The following is a 23,723-nucleotide window of genomic DNA, read 5'->3' on the forward strand; positions in this document are numbered from 1 at the left end:
AACAGAAGCACCACTGTACAAACTGATCGTTCTTCTAATCTTTATTCAAACTACAAAACCAACATTACCTTTGCCTTAATGTCTGTAGTATTTGTGCAATCAAAATCTCCTCTCATTTAATCTCCGATTAGGAAGAGAATGAAGGAGGTCCACAGATGAAACCGATGAGGAATACATTTTGATACCAAAAACAGACTTTATTGTGTAATCAGATGAGAGGTGAGGAATCTCACTATTCAGAACTACTGACATTTGAAGTGAAAAGAAAAAAAGGTGAACAGACACAAAAACAACTCAAAGAAGGTATGGCTTTGGTTAAATAACTCTCTACTAAACTGATTTGAAAAGAGAACTGTTGCATGATCTCTTAAATAGAGCGAGTATAGATTTAAGGCTTTAGAACTCCCTGAACAAGACAAAAGGCCCAATATATCTGCTGCATGTCCCGACTAACAACGTTCACGCCCAGCCTGGTGGTCATACAGTAGGTGCTACTCAGACGCTGAGGGAAATGAGTCATCTTAGTCCTATGATTTATTAGGACCACCAGGCTCTCATCTTAACAACCTGCATTTTTCAGTGGACTCACATGACTAAAAACTTGAAAATGTAACTTTGGACTATTGACCTGCTACCAGCATTTTGCTGATTTTGCCAGTGATACTAGACGTGATAGTGACAGAATGGCACAGACAGCCTGTTACTTCAAAAACACGTAATGATGCTGAGATGCAAAGCTGTTAATGCACAGTTGCAAAGAGTTAGTGGAATATCACAGGCAAAGTTCACATATTCTTCTGTATGGCATATTTCTTATTTTAAAACAGTGAACATTCATCAGCTTCTCAAAACAGTAACAACACCAAAAGTATCCTCACTTCGCCTTCCCACCAGCCCTCTCCCTATTGAAACGACTGGTTATTAAACATGTCGACACCTCGCTTACAATGTAGCTGCATTGAATATTTACAAAAAACTCTCAAGATGTACTCAGAAACAGTAGTGGTAGTTTAAAAGTAGCATAACATGCTGCCAATATCTCTGTGTGGCTCCACTACAGTGAGACACCTGCAATAAACTGTTTCCAGATTGTTGTTGCTTTTCTTCAGTGAAAAGACAAAGGAATGACTTGGCAGCAGAAAAACATGAGGTTTGTTCAAGCATGTAACTCAGCATGAACACTGCAGCTGGGGGTGGATGGCTATATGCTGAAGGTCTTCAATGAAAATGTCCTTTGGCTAAAAATACATGTGCTTGAGATTCTGATTCTCTATAAAACTGATGCATTCAGCTGGATTTATCTATAAAAGAAACCAGCTGTTTTCTTGGTTCTTGAGTGTGTCTGGAGACACTATTAGTTTCACACATACAAAATAATTGCTCAATATCTGCTCTGTCCATTTTATACTGTGGGAAAATATTTAAAAGCCTTTTACCCTCATCTTTTGTAAAAATAGTTTATATCGTAATTCGAAAAATAACAGGTGATCTATTCCCTGGTATACTTTTCAGATTTGTATATATTTCTTTCAATGGTTTCTAAAATGACACACTCAACCAGTGAGCAACAATGTCAGACACACAAACATGTTCATGGATTTCTACAGTGTAAGATTTCACCACCTTCTATAAAGATAAGAAAACACAATTATGTGATCCACAAAAAAAGAATGGCAGCCCTAAGCCAATGGGAAATATTCAAATTCTGCTGAAGGAAAACCTTTAGTCTTCTGCACATCAGTGTTTATCCTTCTAATGTCATTTTTTGTGTTGTAAAATCTCCTGCGTTGTTTGAGTGTCAAGCATATCTGCATCCCACTGTGGGCTAGAGACCAAATGCAAAAAGCTTCAAATTTAATCTGCTGTCAATGTAAAAAAGGAGACCTGATCCATACACATTTCCAACATCATCAGAAAACTTTCTTCGATACAAACATAATTCCTTTTCACCCCACCTCTACTAAAGATGCTTTAGATGCTTATCCAAGCCCTGACCCACACACGGTACCATGAAACTCCCTAACTGAACAGCTTGACGAAGCAGCCGTGGCAGTAGGGCTTGTCGTTTTGCTCTTTAAAGGTGCCTTTGTTGAGCTGTTTCAAGCAGAAGGCACAGACAAAGTGCTCAGGGTGGAACTTCTTGGACATGGCTGTGATACAGCGGCCTGTGATGGGCTTCTGACAGCCGGAGCACAGGGAACCACGACGCTCATGGTAGTGCACTTCACAGTAGGGCTGGCTGTCATGCTCAAAGAAACTTCCATTGACAAATGGGGTGAAGCACTCCTGTAAGACACAGGCAGATGGAGATGCTCTTATTCTGATCATATTCAACGTCTCACTCCAGACATAAAAAGACCGAGAATCAAAAAACCCAACAGAAATAAAGGATACAAACCCTGCAAACAAAGCACTCAGGATGCCAGAGGCAGTTCAGCGCTGAGATGTAATTTTCCAGGATGGCTCTGGCACAGCCGCCACATTTTGGTGCAAACATATCAAAGTAATCCTTCCTGCAATAAGCTTTTCCATCCTTTTCATGAAAACCTTCACACCGACAGACAACAGATTCCAATCAATGCTTAAACACAAACCAAGTATTTTATAATTACTACTATGAATGTCAATATACTGAGCAATTATTCTCCATAAAGAAATCACAATACCCTCTGGGCCAAAGAAGGATCCGCACTGGGCGCAGAAGAAGTGTTCAGGATGCCACGTCCTATCCAGCGCAGTCACAACTTTCTGCACAGACGTGACAACAGACACGACCACATCTATTGCTGGTTGACTGTAACCTACAACATGCATGACCACACATTTATCCAACAACAACTCACATCGAGTATGGGCCCGTTGCAGTAATAGCATCGTGGGGAGAACAGGTTATGGTAATCCTTCTCACAGTAGGGCTGTCCATCACGCTCAAAAAAGTTCCTGGAGCCGATTTCGTCTTGACAGTGGGTGCACACAAAGTGCTCAGGGTGCCATGTACGACCCATAGCAGTCACCACCTAGGCACACCGAACAGTGGACTGAGCTTTAACATGTTCATGATCATGATTATACATTTATATTGTAGGTACATTATCTTAAGAGAAGCATCTGACCTGTCCCACAATTGGCTTACAGCAGGCACCGCAGACTCCTTTAGCTACTGTCTGCACACCAAGTTTGTTGAGGTCTGACTGCAGACTGCCAAGCATGTTGTCCAGTTTGTTAACCTGTGTTGGGGGTGCACCAGGAACAGCACCCTTCCCTTGGGCCATAATCTGAAATGGTTCAATTATGAAAACAGTTATGTTTTGAAGATGCAAACAGAAAAAAAAAAATGAACTATGCAACGTTCAGATTAAAGATAATCATGGAAAAACAGAAGGGATAAGAGACACGGGTTCATGCCTGCGCTGGAGGGAAGAATGGGTCATACTCTGTTTGGCAGGCAACAGACACCAGGACTTTGGGTGGAACCAGCTCCACTGGTGAAGGTCGGGTAAGGATTTCAAGAACAGGAGGAGGGGGCTCTGGTTTGGGGGCAGGGGGTTCCTGGACTGGGGCTGGTGAAGAGGAGACTGTTATAATCTGCCGAGGTGGAGGTTCCTGGATGCGGGAAGGTTGTGGAGGGGGAGAGGGAGGTGGTGGAGGAGGTGGTGGTGGTGGAGGTGGTGGTATAGGGACCGGGGGCTGCTGCAGTGATCGCCTAAGTTCTTCTACAATAGGAGGGCGACGAGCAGCAGGGGGAGAGAGAGGTGGGAGCACCTTCCTCACAGGGACAGGTGACTCTGGGGGAATTATGATCTAAAGAAGAAGAGATAAGCACAGACAGGATCGAGCAGACAGAGAGGAAAAGGTGCAGAGCATTACAGGTGAAATTAGGTGGGAAAGGAATAAGTGGAAAAACGTTTGAGCACACTGAAGCCAACCTTGTCAACCTCACTGCCGGCCCCATTAGGACGGAAACGCTGGGGTTTGGATGTGATGATGACACCCTCGGTCAGCCAGTCATCTGACTGTTTTCGCCGTCGCTCTGAGCGGCTAATCCCGAGCTTTCCCTGAAGCTCCTCTATGAGCCGGTCCTGAGAGCTGTTCTTGTTGACAATGATGGGTCCCATCTTCCTGCGCAGGTGACCATCTCGGTACATTGGGTGCACGTTGGGAGTCTCCTTAGTGCGTCTAATCACCGATTTTATCTAAGGAGGATGGTGAGCAGCTTATCATATGTCCACAACAGTCCTAAACCAGCAGAGCTGTGCGGCAGCAGGTGAGTCACATTAGTTAGGACTCTTAAATCAGGATGCAGTGGTCAGAGTCACACTTCATGCACTTCTCACACGATTATGTCAGAGGCCTTTAAAACCCTGTTGTCGCCATCCAGGACCCGCCCACCCAGCACACCACCACAACGCGTTACGTCCTTCCTACACAACTGATCCCCAAGGTAACAGGCAGTCAGAGGACAGTACGCCATGTGCCATGTAAGGGTCGGCAACATCACACAGTGAGTTACTTGTGTAATCATAGCAGTAGGGCTGCAAATGATTAATGATGTAACTGTGTCAGGTCTGCAGGACACTGCTAATCAAGCCATGATTTACTGAATACTAACAACACAATAGTTATTTTGTTAAAATGACAAAAGGCTCTAGATGATCTATTGAGAATTATTGGGAATATTGAGATTTGTTATGTTTCAGCTTTTGAACAAGGCATGGGAAAAACCCTCAAAGCAGACACCAGTTTATAAAGAAGCATCAGTCTCACAAGCAAAGGCAAAAAGTTAAATATGAGCACAAACAGGATATTTTGCATCAGCCAAGAGCTGAGATGCGTACATGTCCAGATGCAGAGACCCTGTCTATGCTGGGAGTCTGCAGCAGGGGCAGGTCCAGAGAAACGTCAGGGGTCCCGGGGCAGGAAGACGGGGTCATGGACTCATCCATCCAGCTGGCCTCTGTCAGTGGAGTCAGGCTGCCATCTGTGTACAGCCTCTCAGTGCACGGAGTCATGGTGCCATCCAGTCCATCGTGGAAGGACATGGACAGCTCCTCATCAGCCCAGTCCAGCTCTCCGTTTCCATCCATGCCACCATCCACTGAGCCGTCTGTGATGGTGTTAGCAGCACTGGTGAAAGTGTCAGGCTGCACAGTGTTTCTGTCCATGGGCAGGATGAGCTCTTCATGCACCTCCTGCATTCCTCTGCCCAGGCACTGTGTCTCCATTGCCAGCTGTGGCTCCTCCACATGTGCTGTGCTGTGATTTTGTGAAAAACTCATTGCGAGCAGTTTGTCTAGTGCCTCATCCAGGGAAGGCTCTAACATGGGGGGTTGCTGTCCAGCGATGGGGCTGGCTCTCTTCGCGGAGGGTGCTGGCTCCAACAGCCGTGTGCTGGGGCTAGTGAGGGCCAGTGGACAGGAGGCTGTTAACAAAGACACTGGAGAGTGTGAGGGTGTGTATGAGGAAGCAAGTGCAGAAGGTGGACACAGAGAGACAGCAGCGGGAGGGGTGAGGCTTTTCGAAAGTGGTGGATTGGAGAAATTCAAATCCAGGTCATTAAAAGAAGCATACCCCTTGCTCACAGTCTCAGCAGAACAAGAGAGTTTAGCAGTAGCTGAGGGTGAGACCCGCTCTACAGATGGACTAGGAGACTTGGAGGACTTGTGGTCTAGGACAGTGTTAACTGAGGTAAGTGATGGGGTAGTGGTGGTATTGGAAGGACTTGGGCTGTTTCTCATCAAGTTGGAGTTAGAGCAAGCGGACTGAGAGAGGACTAGCAGGGACTTGGTTTGGGATGACAGCATGGATGCAGAGACATCTATGACAGAGTCCAGGTCTAGGTCACTGGCTGCGGACAATGAGGACAGAGGGGTGTGGGGAGCAAGACGGCTTGGACGGGACACTGACACGCCCCCGTCTCCTCCATCCTCATCTATATGCAGCTCTAAACCAGCAGGTAAAGAGAAGAAAGGAGAGGCACAGGCAGATGGCTGGGAGAGACTAAGGAAAGGAGAAGCCACTGGGGTGATGGAGGAAGAGACTGGGGGATGAGGAGAGCTGGAAGATGCTCCTGCTGGGTCCAGCAGAGAGCGCAGAGAACTAGGCTAGAGAAGAGAGAAATGTGAGAGTAAGCAGAGAAAGAGGACAGGAAAAATAACTGGGAAAATGACAGCACAAGTTACACAAGACCTCCTAAAGTGACATCTTTCCCAATTTTATTTATGCTGCTCTTTACCTTAAAGTCAGACAAAGACGCCATCAGCTCATCCAGCTCTCTTGTAGCACAGGAAGCCGAAATTCTGGTCTGCTGCTGAGAGGACGTGTCCAAATCGCTGTGATGAGTGGAAGGGCTGGAAAACACATTTTATAATTTGAACTATGTGAAAAACTGAAACAGTAGAACTGAAAAACATATTGAACAAATCAGTTATTTAAACTTTTCTTTTAAGCTCGTTTCATTCTTCATACATCCACGTCCAATTTTTGTGTTGATACAAGTGCAACAGCATGAATGTATTTAAGGAAGGACAGAGAGTGTCTGTCTCCCTTTAATCCATCGTGTCTGTTTTGCCTTCCAATCTGCTCATTTTCAGCTTAATGCCATTCAACCATTCACATAGACGCATGTAAAGTTGTAGCATGAAGACTGACTATACCTGGGTGAAGGCACTGAGCCCTCCAGCTCATCCAGCAGGCTCTCCACAGTGGGTCGGCTCTCCTCCAACCTTGTCCCATTCCTCTTGGACTTTTCCTGAGTGGGAGGGCTTACCATGATTTCAGGGGTGCTACCGTTCTCGTAGTGGGTGATGCTGCAGGATGGTAAAGGTGGAGCTGCCTCCTCTGTGGACACATAACCGTACAACTAACTCTGCTCACTACAAACAAAGCTCACAAAGCAGAGGACTTTGTGTCTACCTGTGGTCGGGAACGAAGGTGAGCTCTGCTGCACAGCGTTGAGTTCCAGCAGCAGCCTGTCGAGCTCCGACAGGTTACTTCCCAGGGCAGAGGTCATGGCTGCTGTTGACGAGTCAGATGACTTCTGTTTGTTTGGAAAACTGAAAGGACAGAAAAGGACAGAAATTTGCAATATAACACACAATTCAGTTGTCCTGCTATGATGCTAATTAATAAGTGGTGGAGGTAAAGCACATGAAAGCATTGTAATAGGGCAAAACAAGTGAAGAAGCCTAAACACTGACAATCATTGAACAATATTAAAGTAAAGGAAATGCATTTAAGCGAAATGAACACTGACTGTAAAAATATCTCTGGATTATTTAGAAAAAATCTCCACAGGGCCTGTTAATACGAAGAACAATATAAGGGGTTTGGAAAGCTACCTGTAGACGTGGTCCTCTTCAATGTGAGACAGCGGAGAGCTGCTACTGTCCCTGGACCACGAGCTCTTCTGGGCTGAACCTAATGACTACAGAGGATACATAAGTCACATTAACCAAAAGTGACAACCAGTGGTTTTCTTAGACATGTTGTGATTTTTATATTGATATAATTTGTTTGCCTTTTCCCCTTTTCTCTGTTTGTTAAACGTTCTCCATAGAAAACCTGGAATAATGAGTTAGGTCGCCCTACAGTGACCTCGTGTGACATGACATACCTGCTGAGAGGAGTGGTGGGAGTCCGACTGATCCACCAGGGAACCATTCAGAGCCTCAGCTGAGGGAGGGGGAGGGACTGGAGGTGGAAGTGACACATCCTGGTAAGAGTGTCCACCGGTGGGGATGGAGTAGGGGGTCTCGTCAGGTAAGAACACAGGTCGCGTTGAGATGTGGGATGTGGTGGATTCCAGGTCTGCCAGCAACGCGTCTGAAAAATATGACATTTATGGCTTATGGACTGATAGGGTTAGAAATCATTTATTATGTAACAATGCTGTACTGGTCAAATAAATAAATAAAATGTTGCAGCTGCTCTTAGTAATTCATTACACCATGTTTTACTTTCATTTATATAACAAGGCAGTTCAACCTATCGCACATGGCTGGACTGGAGACCAGTTAATTCTTTACTGGGACTGGCGAGTGCTTGGATGTAATAAGCGAACAATGGCAGCGAGTCTGAGCCAGTTTCTCATTCCAAGCTGTCATCACATAAAGCTGTCAGGAGTAAGGCTAGGTCCGGTCACCATCACGGCATAAACCCGCTTCATAAAATAACCTTCTGAAATGTCAAGCATACTTTTTCCATCAGTCCACACTATAAATACAACCTTGCTGACAATGGCAGATACCCGTGTATGAGCTTGATTACACTTTATCTGCTTCTGCTTCTCTGACTAGTGTGAACTTTATGAAACATACTGATGCCAACAAAGAAGCAGACACACAGAAGGCCTTTCTGAATCCTGTCCAGGGTTGAGGGGGTACACTGTCACCCTGGAGAGTGTCCCGAGTTAGGAACGCAGGAACAAAATAGACTCTTACATCACACGATCCATCCATCCTCAGCCTGTCCAGAACAGACTGAGATCACCGGCTGTCCCACTACAGAGGCCTGGACCTGTTAACAGTCTGTTTCAAGGAATCACGTCACATTTAAGCTTATTTATATATGGCTCAGACTCTGCCATTGTTCAGACTTATATATACTATAACTTATAGCTTATATATGTATATAAGCTATAAGTTATAGTGCAAGAAAGGCAGAGTAGAAAATTTGGACACTTTGGAAATACAATGCTACACCGTTTTTCTGCTGTCATCTACGTAATGCAGCTTCCACAAATACTCCATCATTTATACACAAAGTTAGTCCTTCAGAAAGTCATAAAAAGTAAATATTTAACACAATGTAAAATCTTAATCTTATTTATACAGCATGAACCAACACTGCCTACATACTAGTCACCATAAAATACATAAACATGTTTATGGAATGGAGGAATTAAGTTTTATTCTTCACCTTTGTAAACACAAAAATATCTACCTCAAAAAGCCTTTACAATTTTGTATAATCCTATAAACATACAACTGGTAAATCAAAGTAATCTAGCCACTCAACATGTAGCTGTTAAATCATTAGAAGCTCTTACTTACTTATCATTAGAAGGCAATACTTTTCCAAATTGTTCTATCTGTAATATCCTCCAGGCAGGCTCATGTGCGTGTGTGTGCATCCATCAGTAGTTCATAGACAGTGTGACAGCAACAGGGAGTGTTAACATGCTGCCGGTCTACTGGGAGGAGTGTGGGAGTGGTCTGAGGGCCCAAACTGAGTGTCGGTGTTCATTCAACAACATCATCCTTTCAGTGCTACACTATCTTAATAACCAATACTGATAAATTACCTTGTCGGTGCCCTCTCATTCACAAATCTGCATTTACCGAATGAATACGACCGTCAGGATTGTACCTTCAAATGTCTGACAATTATGTACAACTGATTAAATATTCAACTACGATGAACCAGGATACATCGAAAGGCTAAGTGAACCCTCACACATCACAACATTACTTCTGCTGTTTTAGGTCTCGACTCTTCGCCGTAATGTTCAGTCCAAAGGGAGATCCTGCCTAGAATTAAATGTTTAAGTCATGCAGGTTGACATAAACCACAAGGGAGCACAGCCTATTTAAAGCAGGAAGTTCAGTGAGTGGCCCATGTCTGTGCAAATGTGCTGAAATATCATGACCAGCTCAAAATAATCTGCACCTGGTGCTGACACGTGAAACAGGGTCTTACTGAAGTTGACTTTGTCACTCATAAAACAAAGCCTCCAGACAGAAAAATACCACAACTGCTTTTGGGTCAAAGGTCAGTTAACTAGAATACAGTGTCAGATTTGGATTCAAGTTTCACCTATAAAGGATCTTTAAAAAAAATGCCTCAAGACTTACTAATTATGGTAATGTGTTTCCTAGAAAGGCTTTCATGGCCTTGACAGAGAGCACAGCTTGAGACGGGGCCAGGTTTTTGAGAGTCCCTCTATAATAGTGCCTGTGCACTTATTATATCCCCTCCCACCTGCTGATACCACACATCTATGACTCAGGTCCAGTAACTCCACTACAGATCTTCACAGGGGACATCCAAAAAAAAAAAAAAAATGGTGAAATGAACAGCTATCGTTTGTTTCAAATACCCTCGGGAAAGTATTACAAGCTTTTGTTTGCAGAATAACATATCAGTCCCAGTCTTTTCATGATCGACTGGTCTTGAGTCTGGACTGGGAGCTGTCCTGGTCATATTAGTTTGAAGAAAACATAAATTAGAGAGGAACCAAAGGGTCAAATAATCAAGGCACTGAACTCATTTTTCAAGCAAAACTACGAAATATTCTCTAGTTCATAAAAGTGTATTTCTCACTTTTTAAAAAACTGTGTGTGTGTGTGTGAGAACTGTTTAAATTTTGCTACATTAAAGTACAAGGACAAACTCCAAACTTTCCAGCTTCTGTCTTTTTATGGCCTTTGACTAAGCAACTTACATTACACACGCTCCTTTCTTTGTGACCATTACAGGCGACTCTTTTAATTTAACTCAGGTCATAGAAGACTCAAAATTGAAGATGTTATTGAAATTTTCTTGCTTCCCTAATTTTTCTGAGGAGGGCAGCACAGTCTGTGACAAGTTTGGTCCATGAAGAGTTAGCAACATTAAGAATGCAAACATGCACTGTAAGCCAAGTTACAGACTAATCTTTTCCATTCCAGACAGGGGGTAGGAGCCACAATGGACAAAGTCCAATTCTGCTCTAACAGCCTCCTGACTCAATAAGCCATTGTACAGGGTCTGGAGGAATAAAGCTGTCATCACACAGAAAATGACACTGACACTAATAATTCAAGATTATTCATCAAAATTAATCAAACTTCAGCCAAACAAAATACAGATGAACTTTTAGCAGCAGCTCACTCTGTCAGGGTAACCATCTGTGGTCACAGTGTTGTAACTAATCTACAATATGAGCAACAAACACCTCTGAATTTGTGTGGATAGTGCAGACATTCTTGTGCCAATGGGTACGTGTACAGTCTTGCCTGTGCACACCCCCTCCTCCTGCAGTGTTTATCAGATGGGAGTGAAGGTGCACAGGGAATTCCACACATTCCTCCGTCCGTTTTGGACACAGGGATAGTGGGTCTTGGAGAGGTACATGTAGGTGCCCTAATCTAATCAAAACATCTTTTGACATCCAACCTGTCTCAACTGGAGTCAAAATGATGCTCTGAAATAAAATCTACTCAAACAGACCACACATTCTTCCAATACCACAGGATTCTACGTAGAAAGCTGGTGAGGAATGTGCTTCAATACAGAACACCATCTGTAAGTCCACGAAATAAAAATAATGTGTTGACAATTGCAGGAACCATTCCACTGTAACTACAGGATGCTTTGAATTCCAGGATAAGGAAGATGTTGGTGTTTTTACTGCCCTTTTCCTACAGAGCCTGGAGTACAGTGCAGGCATACAGGCACTGAAGAAATCACAGGCGTCTAATCTTTTCTATTAACACGTGGGCAACGGCGAAGGGCCATCAGGGTCCGCAGCTCACCTGTTTATAGCTGGGGAGCAAAAGAGCAGAACTGCCCACAGCCCCAAGCTGAAACCCTACCCCATCAGGCCAACCCAACACGATATTTATATCAAACAAGATGGGCAGGGGCCAAGAGAGGGGGTGGAGGGTGAGATGCCAGTGAGACAGGCAGGGAAGGTTAGGTAGAAACCAAGGACAGTAGCACAGAAAATCAGAATGCACGGGAGAAATTGAACATTCGAAGATGAATGACATTTAAATAAATGTCAGGCCTTACAGCTCAGGGATCGTATGACACTGGCACTGTACAGACAAAGGATGAATGAGTGTAACAGAATATGTTCAGAAATACAGAAGCATCTTAGGGTGATTACTTCAAAATAAACATACCTAAAAATACCCGGCCAAGCGGCCCCATATCTGAAAGATGACACTCCCCTTGAGAGGGAGCGCTGGGCCAAAATAAAAGTAGTTCCCCACAGAGCAGTAAATCAGAAGACAAGGGAAATGTCTGATGTAACAACCAGTCAGCGAGGACACATTCATAGTCCTGCAGTGTGAGGACTGTATGTCAGTGATGATGGTCTTTTGTGCCATAAGAGAGTGTAATTTAGTAGGAAGGGAAAAAGCCTCAGAGAAAGGATGCCTTGTCCCTCTTGTGCTGAAACAACCAGCTGTGCTCCAGACTGGTAAACATCCCATAGAAGAGCAGGACATTAAACAGTCATCCTGGTGGGTTCAGTCACTGGGTGATGAACCAGTCTGTCTTTTAGCCAATAAGGCTGGGGGTCATTTTACATTTTTTGCATGTGTGATGATCAGTTTATCATTTTTAGGTACCTGACTTTATAATTAAATAGAAACAAATTTTACTGCCCTGTTCTCGTTAATATGAGAAACCAGTGGGCAAAACTCAAAGCACAGAAGTGCTTTCACACAAAAAGAGTTGATTACCATAAAAAAATAGAAGTGAGATTTCCTGTGTTGTTTACACCCCCTGAAGTTCTCCTGCCTTTGAACATAGCCTCGGGTGTCCACAGCTTCACTAATGTAAGAAGGAGCCAGCAGGGGCTCGGATTCCTGCTACATTACCCAGACCTGTCAGGAAAATAATCAGCACTGTTCTCTGAGCCACGTTACAAGGCCAGGGAGAGGAGGAAGGTGCAAGTGAAGCAACAACAGGGCACAACAGCGTTTAATAGTGAAAATGTTGTTGCAGCAGCACGACCACAGGCTGAAGGCCCTGTACCAGTGTTTGTTGGCCTTCAGCACTGACTCTGCTCATTGTTTTTCTCTACTGTTTCCTCAGGATGTGGGGCAGGGGCTGTTGCCTAAGCAATGAGGTCAGCCATGTAGCTCTCTCTTCCCCAGACCAGGGACAGGATGGGCGTGGGACTTGGGAGTAAGACTGATTTACAGCTGGGAGCTTCCCCATAGCCGAGCGGGCGAGCCCACTGGTTAGGGTCGGTATTCACTAACCTTGCAGCTCTCGTGGGGTGATGATAGCTAGACTGGTAACACTAACTCTCCCCTGCCGACACACTGGGACACACAAACCACTAAAGACCTTCTAAGATGTTTTGGTATGCTGTTCAAATGCTGTAAACATTGTTGCTTATATCTCAGCCAAAGTTTGCTCCTGCCTGGAGAATAAGACCCTCCATCTGCAAGGTGAACAGCTAAAACAGAGCAAACCCAACGGCACTGCTGTGTGTTTACGAGAATCATGCTTTTCAGGCGCTGCTGCTTCAGCCCACATGGCCACCTCCTGTAAACACACATGGGTGTCTGCAAAAGCTATGTGGCTCAGACTGCTCTGAGGCGTGTCTGCTTCTTTGTAATACATAGTGCCTGTTCTCTGCAGTATTCCCTTTCAGATTATTGCAATAATAGGCCATGTTTGTACACTGGTGGTTACTGCATACTTTTCCTTCTTTAATCTATCTCTGTTCAATCAAGGCAAGTCCTTCACAGAAGCATCACGACATCTGACTATTACCAGATACACTATCATCTATAATCATCTGTTGTTGGTTTTGTATTCTGTTGCTGAAACACCACTCTAAACAAATTACTTCAAATCTTCTGTCACATTCTGAAAACTGACCTAACAACACAGTCTTGATTTGATCTGGTCTAGATGAACCCATAAATTCTCCCCTCGAGCTGAATCTAGTTTCACATAGTTCGGCTGGTCATACTTTCATTACGTGTACTGTAAAGTATGTACTACTAATCTGTAATTATTAGATAATATGATTATGGTTATCACCTAAAATATTTTAAAGACTAAACCTAGATTTTGTGAGCTATGAGCCTAAAGATTTGTTAAAATTCAGAAAGTGTCTGCCATGGACTTCATTTGTTGGTAAAGAACAAAAACCCAATTAGTTGGGAGTCTATCCTTCTACCTTTAGTCATTACACTCCAGCATATGTCTGCATGTCTGTTTTAATCCGTTTTCTTCAGTGTTAAGCTGCAGACATGAAGCAGGGCCTCCAACGCCCAGTATAGTCAGTCTGTCTGTATCTCACATGATCGTGTGAAATTAAAGTGGTGGCTTCAAAACCCCACAAACACGAAACACAGAAGCAGAACAGAAAACAAAACAGACAAGATGCTGTCGTGTGGTTTAAAGATCACATCTGGGTGAGGACTTCTCCCTTGGGCCACATCTGTAACAACAGTGAGGCGGCAGGCCTGGCTGCCACCTGGCCTGGACTCTAAGAGACTGCCTGGAGAAAACCTCTGGAAAACTCTGACTCAGAAATACAAACTAGAAGAGTGCTCACACTCTGCTGAGGGAATCCCCTTCCTCGAGAGGTAAGCAACACAGGCGGATCAATACAGAAAGAGTCTGATCAGGTTTCCAAACAGCTACATGTAAACCTGTCAGTCATCAATGACCCTCAGCAGCAGGCAGGACCTGTGGGGGCATTTTAGCTGGGGGTTTACTGGAAGTACAGCAAACCACAATCACCGACTATTTACAAAACATGTTTTTTTGTTTTTTCTTGCAAATTTTAGAGAGCACGTGGGAGGGGTTTGCCACATGATGCATGCAAAAATGCATTACAGTAGAGCAGATGAAAACCATTTAACTTCATGGTTCTGTGATTGTCAGGCTACCAGACCTCAAGGCTGAAAGACATTTCTAACAATCTCAAAATGTCTGCAATTACCAGAGGATTCATGTTCGAAGAAGACAGACTGAAACCGACAGTCGTTCCTCTGGTGGCAGCAGGCACGGAGCTGAACGCAGTGGTAGGAGGTGAGTCATGACCCAGAGAGTATTTGGCCTTGGACCGACACCGAGTGATGTTCAACATTCCTCAACTGCCTCGCCCCCTCCTTCAGCCCGCTGTTCACGCTGCCTCTCAACCAACAATCAGCCCTTTCAATGGCCCATGGCCACTACAGCATCCAACGTGCCCCGGAGGAATTCTCACTATAGGCCAAGCTCAAAATGTGGCCCACCTCGTCTCTCCACTTACACAATGACAAACGCATTTTATTACCTTTCAGCTTCAGGATATCAGCACAGTGTGAGCAAAGTAAATATAGTAAAGTGACCAGCTGGTGAAAACTGTAACAACAGAATTAGAAGTTTAGAGGGTCAGTGCCAAAGGTCAGAGACCAGTGAACTCTGGTTAGTGAGGCACAAGAAGTAGATAGAGACAGACCGTATGAAGCTACATGTACTGGGTATATGTTACTGTCATTAATGTAGCACAACCAGAAAAATAAGGGCCAGTTTTGATAACTAGTTTCAGTAACTAAAGTAGGAGGATTTCCAGTTCATCTCAGATTAAAGTGCTGTGAGTTAAACATCTTCAACACTTTGAAATGCTATTGAAATAGTTTTGAAGATCTGAAATGATCATCTCTAATATAAAGGTCAGATCAAAAAACAGCCATCACTGTGTTGAAAATATGTTTTAGTTGCCGTCCCAACTTATAGATACTGGTCAATGTCAATGACGCACAATAACATGCTGCAGCACCAACAATCAGTAAACTTAACACTAATTTAAAAACAGCAATCAATGAAAAAAATCTAATTGCATGTGAATGTCACTGTTCCCAGGAATATTATCTGTTCTCTTTACATGTTAGTTAATCATCCTGTACATTATACATTTAAAATGTATTTTGGACTTAAGATTTTATTTGGCCAAATATACAACATACAGTGTTGTGTTGTATGTTGTATATACATATATTCCTTTTATACCTTGTTGCTTCCTCTCTGGTGGTTGCTGTAAAACTATAAAACTCCCTGACAGCAGGCGGCCAAACAGCCAAAAAAATGATCTGAAAGTCTGACTGTGTAATGATAACAGATCAGTCAGTGAATTTTCTATTTATACATATTTCACAGACCAAAGGTAGTTCATGTCTTTTAAAGGCAATTCTAAATCTGAAAGTAAAATAATAAGTAGGACAAGTGACTCTGGACCCCCCCACCTGTTGAAGGTGCATACACAGCAGCAGACAGACACTGGCATTATTTTATTCCTACTGAACATACAGATCCTGCCCTGTAGCAGAAATCAACAGGATAATACAGCACAGAGTCGGGAGTCTACCAGCAAATACAGTCACAAGTCAGAAACTACACGTCTAAGACATTTGATGTTTTATCATCTGTTCAGTTTCCATGGAGTGTTTTCTTTCTATTTAACTCAGGCCCCACGTCTTTTACAGTCAGTGGCACATCAGTCAGGGCTGTGAATGGGAGCTGTAGCAGCTGAATGAGGAGGCCTGTTGACTCCAGCACTTCAAAGCTGGAGTGAGCAGCCTGGGGGTAGAAGTTGAGGAGGTAATGTTAAAGCTCGGTGTGAAGATGTCAGCCAAACATCATCATCATCATCATCATCTCCTCCTCCTCCTCCTCCTCCTCGTCCTGACACACACACACACACACTGGTCAGCCCACGCTGCCTCCAGTGAAAGGTATCATTACCAGACACGCTACCACAGACAGGCAGAGTTTAAGGAGGAGGAGGTGGGAAAGACTAACGGCCGCTAAGTTACTACGATGCGTATTTACCAACAAAGTGCGTAAAAAGTGCAAAGTGGCGGACAGTCACTGTGCAGAAACAGGTCTGGCAGACTGGTGCTCGCTCCTCTAAAACAAGGTGACTGCACAGGCCCACAAACGGTGTTTTCAACATGAAATCTCGTCGTAACGTTGAGTCCTCCACCCCGCTGCCCGCTCCTCACTGAGGGCTGACAGAAAACACGGACACCTCTACAAACACCACCTCACCACTTACCTAAGTCGTCCATGGTGGCTGCCTGGCGTCGGCCGCGTCGCCTTTATGTCCGCCGAACTCCTGGACTTGTCGAAGTGCTGATTTTCCCCTCTGAACTTCCCAGGCTGCTGCCCTGGAAGTTGCTCAGGATCTGTCGTGCATGCGCCGCAGTGTGTGCATGTGGACTTAACCAAGCGCGCACCCGGCCCAGCGCTGTGGTGAGCGACATCTAGTGGCCACAAGCTGGAAATACCCAGAGCCAGGAGTGTTGTCATTGTACACACGGAACAATCAACTACTTTGGAAAAACAGACAGACTATCAGAGCTGTTGATCATAAAAATAATTGTCTGTTGCGGCCTGACAGTTCTTCCATGCTTGAACAATATTACCCTACCTTGAATTTTTAAAAACAAGACAAACACAACTTCAAAACAAATTACTTCCAGTGGTACAAACCTCTAATTAATTTGTGATTAATCAGAACATTTAGACCCAAATTATATAAACTCCATGCGCTTTAGAGGCATATGGAGGTCTGAGGCCTATGGCAAGTTGCCTGCTTTGTTTATGTAATCCAGATTGATCATTGCTGTTTTTAATATTTAGTGTTCATTTTAATGATTGCTGTTGCTGCAGCATGTTACTGTGCATCATTGTCATTTACTAATATCTGTAAATTGGAGAGTGTCAACAAAAACTTTTAAAACGACTATCAAGACTGGTTGCTTTTTGATCAATCACTTTTCTTTGACCATTTCAAATCTTCAAAACTGTTTTGATGGCATATGAAAGAGCTAATGATTTAAAACCATAACAAACCGAGTGTTTGAATTCCCAAAGATGTTTAACTCATAGCCATTTAATCTGAGAAGAGCAGGAAATCCTCCTACTTGAGTTACTGAAACTAGCTACCAAAATTGACAATTATTTTATGGTTGCCCTACATCAGGGGTCTCCAACTTCAGTCCTTGAGGTCCACTGTGCTTGTTTTCCAACCATCCCTGCCCCAACAGTTTCTGATTGGCTGAACACCTGATCCAAATAATCAGCAGCGGGAAGGGCACGGATAGATGGAAAACAAGCAGGACAGTGGACTTCGAGGACTGGAGTTGGAGACCTCCACCCTACATCAATGACAGTAACTACATTAATATATAGGCAGTTATGAACAGGTACTTAAAACGTGACTGTGTATGTGAAGCTATGTAATAATATGACCAGAACTTTGAAAATACATGTTGATAACATACACTTTGTACTTTCAGGTTCTAACCTTAAACATTGGAGCTAAAGTGAATATTAGTACCAAACAGGAATGGTGGGATTTGTGTTTATTTATGCAATTTGTTGCTACATGACTTGTAGCATCTTCACTTTATTCAAAAACATGACCATCCTCATCATAATCATGAAAAACAAGAGTAAACATTGAAGACACATGACAATGTACTGATTAAATTATAGTTCATAAAACACCTTAGAATGACCATGGTTGTCATGCCATCCTCCAGAGACAATACACTAAACAAAAAGAAGTAAAACAGATTTTCAGTGGAAACATGTACATCCATGCCATTCATTCACACAGTCTCATAAAAAACTTCAATAAATATTCAATTAATGATAAATGAAAAGAGATTTAATTTTGTCTCTTTGTCTAATTTTCTCTCATATAAAAAATAATACACCATTCTAAAATGTCATTTTATGTTTATCTCCACTGTTGTGCTAAAAAATACAGGTCAGGATAATTGTCAAAACTCTACTGATTTCAGCTTCTTCTCCTCCTTCTCAGTAAGTGGCTGCTGGGACAGGATTTTGTCATGCAGGCGGTGGTGTTTCCCTATACCAAGCTTTGGCAGGCCCCGGTTCAGGCCTTCCAAGAGCACACATGCCTTGCACAGAGCCTGGCTGGAGATGTAGCCACAGCGGCTGCAGGTCCCCTGGACAGGCATCTTCACGCCCTCTCGCACAGAAAGGTTCTCCCCAGAGTGGATTATATCCATGATGACGCTTGGCCTTATACTTTCCAGGTCTTTTAAAAAGGTCCTTGCATAGCCGCGATAAGCATTTGGAGAGTAGATACATTCAGTGGAAAAGTAGTCCAACTTCTTAAAGTAGGCATATAGAACAATCTCTTTCTCATACGCATATTTGAGAGGCTTACAGCGTGGCACGACGCCTTCACCCTCACTGGCTGTGGAGATGGCAGTGCAGCGGCGCAGACGGGCTATGTCGCCTCGCAAGATGTTCATCAAAACTGTTTCTGCCACGTCATCAGCATTGTGACCTGTGTGGAAAACATAAAATTTATTTAACAGGTGATTTTAACAAAACATTTATTCTTTGACAGCAACTCTTCTAATCTCACTTTAATATTGCCATTTGGATTTGACCTGTACATATCTTGTCCACTTTCAGCATGATGGCTCCTCTGTCTAGCGCCTGCCTTCTGAACACTCCACAGAAGGTGCAGTTATTTTTCAGTCCCACCTGCTTCACAATAGCATCCATAGTCCAGCCATACAGCTCTTCATATGACACAATCTTCAGTGGAAGTTCATATTGCTGCTGATTCCTCTTTACTGTCTCCAAAGAGTCATCTCTGTAACCAGTGATTCCCTCATCCACTGAGAGAAGCATAAGCTCTAGGCCATAGTCGTATCGTTCATTTAGGAGCTTCATTACATGTGCAAGAACTGTGGAGTCCTTTCCTCCTGACGCAGCGATCCCTACTGTCTCCCCAGGTTTGAACAGCTTTGCTGCCAGGATGGTCTGATGCACCTCCTCCTCAAAGGCCCAAAAGAAGCAAGCCTTACACAGCGAGTGGCTGGTTTTTGGACGTTTTAGCACGGCACGTTTTTCAGCACAGCTGCTGCACAGGACAGGCATCTTGAATAAGCTGGAATAAGTTTATTGAACAAAGTTAAAAACTAGTTCACCAAATTTCATTTTGGTTTAGTCTGTTTTAAATTTGAGTCTGTTTGTTCAGCTTTTGAATCTTCAGTCTAATATGAATAAATTTGTACTTTGTTAGAAAAACTGACGAGGTTCATTTATCTTTGGCTCTAAAGTTAAACTTAGGTCAATGCAAAGATTCAATACGAACTTATTAACCTAAAACTCACACAACTGTTTTATATAACACATGAAAACCACAGATATGTCATTTAATTAGCATGAGCTATATCCGCAGGATTATCTGAATGAAATAACGTAAATACGGTCAACATATTTCTCAGGTCTAGCCTAGCTAAGCTAAGCTAGGCTAGGCTAGGCTAGGCTAGGCTAGGCTAAGTGGTCACATTTATATTTCAGATGTTTTCATACCGAATTTCCGAAGGACCGAGGTCTGAACTGAGAACTTCGGAAACACGTACACTCGAAAAATACTTAAAAAGTAGAAATTCTCACTCAAACAGTCTGAACATTATAAGACTGATAATAAAACAGCGTTTTTGTGTCGCTACCGCTCCTTTACACGACAGCAGGAAGTGACACCAGGCGTCAGCCCCTGCTGCGCCACCTACTGGTCGGAGTTGGCCAGTGCACATGAAACTGTAGTACTGACAGCTCTGAAAGGTTTTTATGGTACTTTGATCCACCTTTCAAATCATTCACCATTACCTGACATAACTTTGAATAACATGTTAAGATGTGAAAGAAAAAAAACACACACAAACAAAAAAAGCACACACATGTAAGCAATAGGGATTTATTATTTAGCTTCAACGACTGTCACTACTGCACAGCTGCAACGTATATCAAAATGCTGTAGGGTGGAAATGAAGGGCAAAGGAGCTTCTGTGGGAGTGGAGTAAGGCAGAGGGAGGTCAGGGTTCACAGCAGTAAAGAGTCACAAGCTTAGTTGACTGGGTGGAAAGCACCCCGCTGATGCCACCGCATGTCTCTGATGCGCCGGACTGACTGGATCTGAGGAAACTGGGCTCCGAACTCAGTGCTGTCCTTGTACTCCCCCTTTTCAAACAGACACTGATAGCCTCTGTAGCCTGGATACTGATAGCCCACCCATCTAGAGCACCAGAAGCACAGAAGGAGAAAACAGACAACAGATAGGGGTCAGAGGGCAGAGTTATGAAACAGGTAGCAACTATTTTCAGTATCACACAGCATCTGCCAGGAGGATGGACTCACGTGCCGCTCTGAACCCGAACGGAGGAGACCTTCTCCTGGTAGCCGTGTGCATGAAAGCTGGGGACATCATCGTCTATGATTTCTATCTTCTTTCCTGCAAAGCTGGGGTTTTCATAAAGGACGATCTTGTGCTCCTGGCTGTCCTGAGAGAAGAGTAAAGCATTAAAGCAGAGTGATGTGTTAAGCAGCTGATGGGATGACTGATGGGATATGTCACTGTAAAAATGTGCTTTTGTACCACTTTAATCGGGCGGAATGCAGCAATGGTGTCACTACGCCTGCTGTTGGTCCAGGAATCCCAGCGAGGATACTCCCCCTTCTCAAACACATACTGCTCCCCCTTACAGTTGGCCTGCTCGTATCCCACCCATCTGAGACGGCAGAGGAGAAAGACACACAGGGCTGTGCTTGGTGTGGGGCCAAAGCAGCAAAGACAGCTAGTGAAATAATGTGGAGCGCTTTTTTTCCTGTCTGGTTTTGTCAGTGACGTCCCATATTTATTCACAGAGTCAGTCCCTCTTCCTCTGTCTGTTGAATTATTTTCTAGTTTTCTGTGTGTTTCTGACCCACACTCACGGTCCACACAGCACCAGTATCGAGCCCACTTTCTCGAAGCCCGCCTCCTGGAGGTTGTTACACAGACTAGTCAGCTCATGGCAGCGTCCCTGGAAGTTTTCCTGCTCATAGATAACCAGCTGTGCATCAGTGGGAGAAAAGAAGAGAAAACAGATATTTTTTAAACACACCGAATGTAAGTTACTGATCTAAAATTATGTAAGTCCGATGTTTAGATAATGCAAGGATGTTGTACATTGTACATTTGAAGTGAAACAGCTCTGTGCTTTTCTGTTGCATTTTCTCTGACCTTAAATGCACTGGTGCCCGGCTGCTGCTGCTTGGGTGCAGGGTTCTGGTGGTCTGTGGCCATAGTGAACAGATCAGCAAGACTGAAACTGAAAGGAAGCACAGCCAAAATGATAATGTTATTGTTTCTGGTAAATATTTGAGGAGGTCTAAATGATACATGTATACAAAAGTGCCATTCACAAATGTACGAACTTGAAATTCATAACCTGCACACACGTACAGAACTATAAGAAAACATCATGGTATATAGTTTGCAGAGATGAAGCCTAAATCCTACTGGCATGAGAGAAACAAATACTGATGAAAATATAAATGCAAACTTTATAAAATACAACATGACAGACATGGAGCTCTTACCAGTACCTGTCTGTGCCAGTCTGTTTGTGATGCCACGATGAGCTCAATATATATGGGACGCCCATGGGTGGACACTCTGCCAACAGCACCCACAGAGTCCAAGCCAGCCTGCAGATCGGCCTGCCATAGGCCCAGCAGACTGAAATGAGGGGTTACAGTGTAGCCTCCCCCCACCCTGGGGTGTCACACTCCCACAAAGTTATTTCATTAGTTGTCACTTTTGTCCAGTCAGTCATTGTTTGATATCCACATGATTCAGCACAAACAGTGCCAAGAGTCCCACATCTACAATGAGTTAGAGACACAGAGAGAAGGATTGTTAAATGATGGGGTTTACTGTGCTGGAGAGATTGAATAACTGATATGAATGACAGTTTAAGAGCCACAAAATATTTACACAAGTGCACTTTTATTTTCAGTATTTCATTTCTAGAAAAGCGTATCACTGTTAAATCTGAAAATCAGTTGTAGCTGGTGTTTGCAAAGACAAAACAAAGCAACTCCTAAAGTTGGATTCAAGTAAAAGCACCCATATCACATTTATTCCCATTGGCAGAAAAAAAATGTCAGTGACAAAACATTTTATTTAATTTTTACAATGTCAGTGGCAGAAAATAATTCCAATTTTAAGGTACTTGTACTTAACTAGAGTATTTCCTGTTTAAGCTACTTTCTACTTCTACTCCAAAGAAAGAAATCTTACAGTTTTTAGTTCACTATAGTTTTTTGATATTTGTAGTTATTAGTTACATCACAGATTAGCATTAAAAATAAAGATGAAATAAAGCACATTGTTAAAGATAGAGACCTCTTCACTTATGAGCTCTTTAAATAAAACAATGTCTTGAAGGGCACATTTCAGATGTCTCTGTGCTGTAAACAGCCCAGACAAAGACTCTCACTTCCACTAAGCACAACAGTAAAATTCTGTTTGTGTACAGACATCAAACAGTATAGCCAATATACTAATCAGTCACTGAGGACACTTTAGTAAAGATTCCTGATAATATATCTGTATTTTCAGACTTTTACTTCACTATATTGTTACTTTTACTTGAGCATTAATGCATCTTCCGCCACAGCAAAATGGTATTTTCTCTTTTATATAATTTAAATGACCTTGCATCTGCAAATTTAATGCGAATGAGAAGCATGAGACACTCTGAAAACAACTATTCTTAACACAGAGCATTGTGTTAGTTTATGTTGTGGCCACGTTCCCCTCATATGCTGCTCCTGTGCTGCCTACAATTCAAAGTATTCAAAGTATATATTGTTAAACAGACATACAGTGCAAGTCCTGGATGGAGACTATGAGGAACATAAAAACCACCAAACAGTAAGAGGGTTGGTCCATCGTCATTAATTCACAGCCACCAAGGGTTTCATGAAGTGTTCACGGTTTGATGATGCGTTCAATTGCTGTTTTATCATTTAATGAATCTCACTGAAGGCACACTGAGGAATATGCTTTTATAAGACAGATGGTCAGGTTAAAAACCAGGTCTCTAAATTTAGTGGTGAAAGATGTTCTGCTGAAACTAGACAGTCAATGTTTTGTTTTTTCATTTCATTTCAGTTCATTTCAT

At 43.2% G+C, this 23,723-nt stretch overlaps 3 protein-coding genes across 5 annotated transcripts; all 3 read right to left on the minus strand.

Annotated features, from left to right (window-relative positions):
- Positions 1-172: 172 nt before the first annotated feature.
- On the minus strand, positions 173-16,913 carry pxnb (paxillin b). Of its 3 annotated transcripts, none has more exons than XM_026320846.1 (14): positions 16,775-16,913; positions 7,613-7,821; positions 7,338-7,423; positions 6,913-7,052; positions 6,654-6,837; positions 6,233-6,347; positions 4,836-6,101; positions 3,927-4,193; positions 3,406-3,801; positions 3,114-3,275; positions 2,844-3,017; positions 2,667-2,748; positions 2,399-2,547; positions 173-2,286 (listed from the first exon to the last, which is right to left on the minus strand). In XM_026320846.1, exons 1-14 carry the CDS (start codon positions 16,785-16,787, stop codon positions 2,020-2,022), a joined length of 3,510 nt encoding a protein of 1,169 aa, XP_026176631.1. In that variant the 5' UTR covers positions 16,788-16,913; the 3' UTR covers positions 173-2,019. The 3 variants fall into 3 exon arrangements, with proteins under 3 accessions (XP_026176631.1, XP_026176632.1, XP_026176633.1); XM_026320847.1 differs by lacking the exon at positions 16,775-16,913 and adding an exon at positions 9,051-9,627; XM_026320848.1 differs by lacking the exons at positions 3,406-3,801; positions 3,927-4,193; positions 4,836-6,101.
- A 1,158-nt stretch (positions 16,914-18,071) lies between these two features.
- ctu1 (cytosolic thiouridylase subunit 1 homolog (S. pombe)) lies at positions 18,072-20,249 on the minus strand. The gene is made up of 3 exons (XM_026320849.1): positions 20,086-20,249; positions 19,152-19,657; positions 18,072-19,045 (listed from the first exon to the last, which is right to left on the minus strand). Exons 2-3 carry the CDS (start codon positions 19,645-19,647, stop codon positions 18,510-18,512), a joined length of 1,032 nt encoding a protein of 343 aa, XP_026176634.1. The 5' UTR covers positions 19,648-19,657; positions 20,086-20,249; the 3' UTR covers positions 18,072-18,509.
- Positions 20,250-20,544: 295 nt separating this feature from the next.
- Positions 20,545-22,211, minus strand: crybb2 (crystallin, beta B2). Its single transcript, XM_026320852.1, has 6 exons — positions 22,135-22,211; positions 21,776-21,863; positions 21,487-21,605; positions 21,149-21,281; positions 20,911-21,053; positions 20,545-20,788 (listed from the first exon to the last, which is right to left on the minus strand). Exons 1-6 carry the CDS (start codon positions 22,197-22,199, stop codon positions 20,620-20,622), a joined length of 717 nt encoding a protein of 238 aa, XP_026176637.1. The 5' UTR covers positions 22,200-22,211; the 3' UTR covers positions 20,545-20,619.
- Between the last annotated feature and the right edge of the window lie 1,512 nt (positions 22,212-23,723).

This window comes from Mastacembelus armatus, chromosome 9, assembly GCF_900324485.2.
Source record: "Mastacembelus armatus chromosome 9, fMasArm1.2, whole genome shotgun sequence".
NCBI classification, from domain to species: domain Eukaryota; kingdom Metazoa; phylum Chordata; class Actinopteri; order Synbranchiformes; family Mastacembelidae; genus Mastacembelus; species Mastacembelus armatus.

What these genes read in the sequence shown, in the direction of transcription:
- ctu1 (XM_026320849.1), bottom strand. Translation starts at nt 19,647, where the DNA reads ATGCCTGTCCTGTGCAGCAGCTGTGCTGAAAAACGTGCCGTGCTAAAA. An exon ending in AGTGGACAAGATATGTACAG is followed by an intron (nt 19,046 to 19,151) that starts GTCAAATCCAAA and finishes TTTTCCACACAG; the next exon opens with GTCACAATGCTGATGACGTG.
- crybb2 (XM_026320852.1), bottom strand. Translation starts at nt 22,199, where the DNA reads ATGGGCGTCCCATATATATTGAGCTCATCGTGGCATCACAAACAGACT. An exon ending in CATTCCGCCCGATTAAAGTG is followed by an intron (nt 21,054 to 21,148) that starts GTACAAAAGCAC and finishes CTCTTCTCTCAG; the next exon opens with GACAGCCAGGAGCACAAGAT. An exon ending in GTTCGGGTTCAGAGCGGCAC is followed by an intron (nt 20,789 to 20,910) that starts GTGAGTCCATCC and finishes CTGGTGCTCTAG; the next exon opens with ATGGGTGGGCTATCAGTATC.
- pxnb (XM_026320846.1), bottom strand. An exon ending in ACCTTCGTTCCCGACCACAG is followed by an intron (nt 6,838 to 6,912) that starts GTAGACACAAAG and finishes ATGTGTCCACAG; the next exon opens with AGGAGGCAGCTCCACCTTTA. An exon ending in ATCCTTCTTTGGCCCAGAGG is followed by an intron (nt 2,548 to 2,666) that starts GTATTGTGATTT and finishes GTCGGTGTGAAG; the next exon opens with GTTTTCATGAAAAGGATGGA.